Source organism: Vipera ursinii (genome assembly GCF_947247035.1).
Source record: "Vipera ursinii genome assembly, chromosome: 2".
NCBI lineage: Eukaryota > Metazoa > Chordata > Lepidosauria > Squamata > Viperidae > Vipera > Vipera ursinii.
Window position 1 is genome coordinate 278,227,472 of NC_139513.1, and position 6,194 is coordinate 278,233,665.

Genomic DNA, 6,194 nt, shown 5'->3' on the forward strand with positions numbered 1-6,194 from the left:
GGCACACACAAATCAGTTAGTTAAACTGGGGAAAAGGAGAATCTTTTAAATCTGCTAACAGTTCTTTGATCCATTGACAAGCTTCATCGTAATGTGTCTTCTTGAAGGTCCATCGGGTGTTCTCCAAAGGGGTGGCTTCCCAGGAGGGGAAAATCCACCGTGGTGACCTAATTCTTTCTATCAATGGCACTTGTTTGACGGGTTCTGTCCATGGGGATGTACTCAACGCGCTTCATCAGGCCAGGCTCCATAAATATGCCATCGTGGTCATCAAAAAGGAGAAAGACAGAGGAAGGATGCCTCCTCAGAGCAAAGAGATGCCTACTTCTGATAGGTCAACTTTGGTGGATGCAGCCACAGGAAGTGAAGCAGGTACTGTACAACATCGGTCCAGTAGTGTTTGAAATGAATTCACCCGCCCTTCTGCTCTCTCAAGAAATCATAGCAGTGGTGGGGAGAGCTGCCCCCAAAAGATTCATACTCTTAATTCTAAATTTTTTGGATGGAGTAAGTGAAGATATGAAAATACATTCAATTGTCAATTGGACTCCTTTAGTATCCAAGCAATCATTTGAAAAATAGGAAGACGCTTAGATATCTCAGGCAGAAACAGAACAGAACTGCTAGATTTTCACGCAGAACGGTTGGAAATCTGACAGTGGCTCTCGACGTTTGGTTTACAAATCAGATGATAAATATGAGCATTTTATCTCCAGAGACATTTAGATTTATATGCATTTGTATAATCCAAGTTCCAGTATTCTAACAGCATAACTGAAGCCCTGCTCCCACAGCTAAAAAAGAAGCCTCAGGTGGTCCACTTTCCATTTCAAACAATAGAAATAACAGGAGGAAGGAAAGACTGCGAAATATGATTTATAATTTCTGAAGATTTGGAGAACTAGACCTGTCTCTGATCTATTGTCAAAGCCTACTTTGTGCTCTCTGTGGTGTGACCTCTTATAGGTGATTACCCTATATTTGATCATTAGAGCAAGTTTCCTGAGTTTTTTTCTCTCTCCAAAGGTCCAAGTGGAGAACTGAATGGGGCCCTTTGTGTTGAACTTTTGAAGACTTCTGCTGGCTTGGGTTTCAGCCTGGATGGTGGGAAAGCTTCAGTATCTGGAGACAGACCTTTGCTCATCAAAAGAATTTTTAAAGGTAACTTGGACAATTTTCTGAAAATCCTGTTTTTCCCCTCTGCTAAAGGCAGTCTGAAATCTCACTGCCCTCTTTACAAGTCTGAATGGCCTTTATTTATGTGCAGAAATAAAAAGGAGACCCATTTCACCCAACAGACCAGCCAATAAGAGCCTTGGTGGAGCAGTGGGCTAATGCCTCCTTAAGTAACACCAGCTGCCTGCAATTAGTGCAGGTTTGCATCCCACCAGGCTCAAGGTTGACTCAGCCTTCCATCCTTCCGAGGTAGGTAAAATGAGGACCCAGATTGTTGGGGGCAATAAGCTGACTTTGTAATAATGCCGCTTGGGGGGTGTATGAAAGCCCTAATAAGCAGGCATATACATAGAATGAAGGCTACTGCTAAGCTTGTAAGCCGCCCTGAGTCTTCGGAGAAGGGCGGGATATAAATGGAATTAAAATAAAAAAAAATCCTAATCTGCTTTCAATATGCCACTATTCCTACCCTGTTTATCAGAAATGCTCAATGCAACTTTAAAAGAAAATAACCTAAAGAGGTTTTGTACACGAACTGTAATGTACTGTATTTTAACACTAGAAATAGTGTTTCTTTATCTTTTTCAGTCTTTCTACCAATCTGCACTTTGATACTTCTGCCAACAGGTGGCGCTGCTGAACAAGCTGGAAAACTGGAAGCGGGTGATGAAATTCTTGCGATTGGGGGGAAATCCCTGCTTGGACTCATGCACTACGATGCGTGGAACATCATCAAGTCTGTCCCAGAGGGGCCCATTCACCTGCTGATCAGGAAGCATCGGCCACCAGAATGACGGATCCCGATCCCTGAGTTCCACTTACCTTTGGAGCACAACCTTACCAGTTTTTCTTGTCAGGAGCTGGAATGGTGGCATCTGGGATGTTATTCTACTAGGTCAGAATGGTTTAATCAGTCGAGAAGCATCAAGATACATATGCAAGATTGGTATCAAGAGTCAATATGGTCAGGCAGTTACCCTGTGTTTAGACCTCATTGGAGGGCCTATGGGCACACTTGGGTTCTCTTAATTGCAATCAACTCCTGCACTGAGAAGATAAATAAACAAGAACTTAGCAACAGCAGGAACACAAGCCATCATAGTGGCTACTGCCTGCACTGACTCTCTGGATAGGAGGCGCAGCAGTTCATAAAAAATGAGATATCTTCAATGAATCCCCTAAACTCTGGAGCTGACCTAAGCAAGGAATTGATTTAATGTGCTCTTGTTTTGCAGATGGTGTCTTTCTTTCCACGCTTATGGAAGGTGCCATAATTTCCCAACAGATTACTTCGTTCTTACTGAATTCTTACTCAATCTTTGCCACCGACACTCAGAAGCAATGCTTTGTGTCTACGGTCTGCTCTCTCTCTGTCTCTCTTTCTACAGTATACCCGTGAACTGGGGGGGGAGGAACATAGGATAGGAGAAGACAACAAAGGAGTGGGTGCAAAGGGCATCTGCCACATAGCCTGATACCAACTATACAAATCTTTGAGCAATAAGGGGGGGGGGAATCCCTGCATTTTATACATTAAATCGATGGCTGTTGGTGTCGTTTGCTTTTAATGCCAAAGATGGCACAATAAAGTGTTTTGCATTGGTTCTATGGAAAGTTCGGTAATATACAGGGGGCAAAAAAGAGAGAGATTGCATTTGGTTTCTTATTATTATAATGAAGAGTTATGGTATCTTCTTTTCCATCACTTGGGGTTATTGTTCCCAGCATTTGTAGCTCACTGAAGGTGAAGCTCTCAGATTTAGTTCTGGGCATCTCCAACTCAACGGTCTTGGATATCAGAACATGCAGAGCTGGAAAAGGATTTTGCCAAAGATCCGGAAGAGCTGTTGCCAACTAGAACAGCACAAGCTCAGCTTAGAAGGACCAGTGGCCTGATTTGGTGAAAGACAGCTTCATATATTGATCTGGAAGCCACTGGCCCTGCAAAGGACACCTCAGGTTTAGCCATGAACTCATTTTCATGGTCCTTCTTAAACTCTTAGCACTCAAAGAGAAGTATTTGCCGTAAATTTTGTAAACTGATTACTATTTATTGGGAAACGTACTATGTATTAGGAAACCTGAGTGTCTTTTAAAATGTCTGAATGATTTGAATGTGTCTGTCTGAAATTTTTACATTTTGTAACTCAGACTGAGTGATGAAATTGTCCAATATGGATGACCACAAGGGTTTTCTAGATATACCAGGTAGTTTTGACTTCAGCTGCTTTTGTGGGTCCAGCATGCTTTTAGTTTTAAAAAATAAGAATGTCTGGGGGAAAAAAATGTGTTTTCTATTGTAGAGGTAAGAATTTTTTCAAGGACCTGGGGAGTGCTAATGAAAATGTCTCAACTGTCAATATTAAATCACCAAACCTGGATGTGACACTATATGTACATTGAAGAATAGATACAGGGAGAAAATATAATTAGAAACAATTGTTGTTTTTCTAGGACAGTTTAGTAGGGATATAATGTTCAGTGTTTATCATCCAGAATCACAGTTATTGGCCTCTAGAATTTAAATTGGAAGAACTTTAGAATTTTAGAAAAATGGAACTTAAGCACACTGGATTAAAATAAGGCAGTAAACCAAGATCGCATCTTTACAGAAAGGCACTCTTTGATTTACCTAAAATTGCATTCAATACCTTTGAGATGAAATGGAAGGAACAATTGATAAAGACAGTTGTGCTCTATTCCTGATTACTACTTCCATGTATCCTTTGGGTTTTTTTTTTGTTTGCTTGTTTTGCTATGGTATGAAATCATTTGCTGTCACCCACTTCATTTTTTACTTCCTAAGGGCTTTTTTTTAGCTCCTTGACTTTTCATTCAAGTCTACAGCTTGTAGTTTAATCTAGAGTGTTCCTCATCTAAGAGATCACCAGGTCTGATCTACATAGCTTTTTGAAGATCTCTCAGATGCTGCCACCTCCTGTGGCTTTCAAAACAAAGAGAAAACAAATTACAAATCCGGGCCTGAAAATGTGGGGTTTTTTCTGAATTTCAATTCTATATGGCCATAACTTCCAATTCTATTCTAAAATGTTGGTTTTAGCAGGTTTTTTTGTGGATCTGTGGTAGCAGTTTCTTAAATAGACAGTTAAAGATTCTGTGTGATTACACGTGTTCCCTCTAGATTGTGGAAAATGTGTATGTAGTTCACAATCTCAAAATGAACAAAAATTACTTTTATTTACACACTTCATCACAGTATCACATGCACTAATTCTGAATACTTCTACACATAGTCAAAGCACATGCCTGACAAATCATTTTAGTGGGGAAATTATTTTAGGCAGAGAGCTAAATGTAAGGGAGGTTGGCCTGGTTTTGTTTGGTCTTGCTTTTAAATAAACCAGGATGATGGAGGGTTAGGGAGAGGCAGATATCAGCACAAAGCGGTATGATAATCCTAAAATAAATTGGAGGGGGGAGATTAGTTTTCAAGAAAATGACAAATATTGGAAATTAATTAAATATATATATTGTTCCTGTTGCCTTAAATTCCTATGTCACTATCAAACCCTCAATTCCAGATTTTAAACACCAAATGAGATTTATATTTATGACAAACCCATTTACGCCAAGCCATATCACCCTTGTGGTGAGTGGATTTATTTTGTATATTTATTTGAAGCCACATATTCACAGGGTGGGGCTAAAAACAATCAAAATGGCAGCTGCAACCAATGTGATTCAAGCCCTAACCTCATTTTTAGGTGCATCAGGATGTGCCTAAAAAGAGGCGGGGCTTTGCACAAGCACAGTCTCTTCCATGATTTCGGGGGAAACCCCTGCAGATGACCCCAATCCATATGGGCATTTACAAGAAGTGCTTTCAGGAAGAAAAACCACACGCATTTAATGGGATTTATTGCAAATTGATTGCAATCCAGTTTACCTTTGTTGGTAACAACATTCAGCGTTTAATCTGGTTAGCCCCTAACTCAAGTCATATCTTTTCCAGCACCTTGGACAGCTCACCATCATGCTAGCTCTATCAAAATCACTATTACAACCGGTTAGCAGAATTGTATTCCACAGCCCTATTCACTTTCTGCAGGAAGGGCTTAGTGTAACACAAGCCACTATAATGGGGTTGGCAAGGCAAGGCCTCATTATACCACCAGTCCCTTCCTTATTGGTTAGCCAGGCAGCAGAAGGTGGAGCTTGGGGCCCTGCAACCAATCAGTGGTTGAGGGGTGTGTTCTGCAAAGGAGAAGTTTGTTGTTTCAGAATCTCTGGCTTCAATTTTTTTGTCTTCTCAGAGGGTTGGGGCAGTTTGCAGTCTGAGGCTGAAGGAAGCTTAACCAACCATCTTCGTCCCCGCATTAATGTTTGCATAGAAGACCATTTCAATAAAATATTTCAGCCTCCTTCCCCAACAGTCGTAATTTGCGATGGGTCATAAAATGGATTGGTGACATGACTGATTTGATTTTATGACTTTTTTTACAGCAGTCATTAAGCGAATACCGTAGTTATAAAGTGACCACCATAGTCACTAAGTTAACCCATGGCCTCCTATGGGCCAGTTTTGCCAAAACCCAGAAGTAAATGCTGATTTCCAGAAAAACCATCATCAAACACATTCATGTGACCTCAGGACACCACCATGGCCGTAAATGTACCCCAGTTGTGGTCATATGACTGAGGAGCGGGCTGACTATCAGAACTTTGCATTCATATAATAAGTACCTTCCTCAGGTAAGTCCATCTGAACTTCAAACAGTTGCTAGGCAACCGGTTTTAAGTTAAGGACTACCTGTATCTTTATACATAAATGGATCACCATCTGTAAATCTTCCTCAGCTTGCTCTTTCCATTTTCTTTTTCCTGTTAAGAGTGAGTTACCCCAAGTTAGTGCCATGCAGAAGCACAGGAACTAAAAATACCAAAATTCTGTAGCCAATACGGCCAAAGGGATTCTGGTAGTATGTAGTGCTGATATAACATTAAATTAGTAGGCAGCAAGGTTGAAATCTGAGCATTGACTGATACATTGCCTACCG

At 40.7% G+C, this 6,194-nt stretch overlaps 1 protein-coding gene across 1 annotated transcript in view; it reads left to right on the forward strand.

The window, feature by feature from the left end:
- PDZD2 (PDZ domain containing 2) overlaps positions 1 to 5,243 on the forward strand; it is a gene marked incomplete at its 5' end in the record, with an annotated part of 197,647 nt that extends 192,404 nt beyond the window's left edge. Inside the window, 3 exons of the mRNA XM_083354764.1 lie at positions 108 to 372; positions 1,027 to 1,161; positions 1,804 to 5,243. Of these exons, the coding sequence (XP_083210890.1) occupies positions 108 to 372; positions 1,027 to 1,161; positions 1,804 to 1,970 (567 nt within the window). The 3' untranslated portion in view covers positions 1,971 to 5,243. The remainder of the gene's footprint in view (positions 1 to 107; positions 373 to 1,026; positions 1,162 to 1,803) is intronic.
- Positions 5,244 to 6,194: the final 951 nt, after the last annotated feature.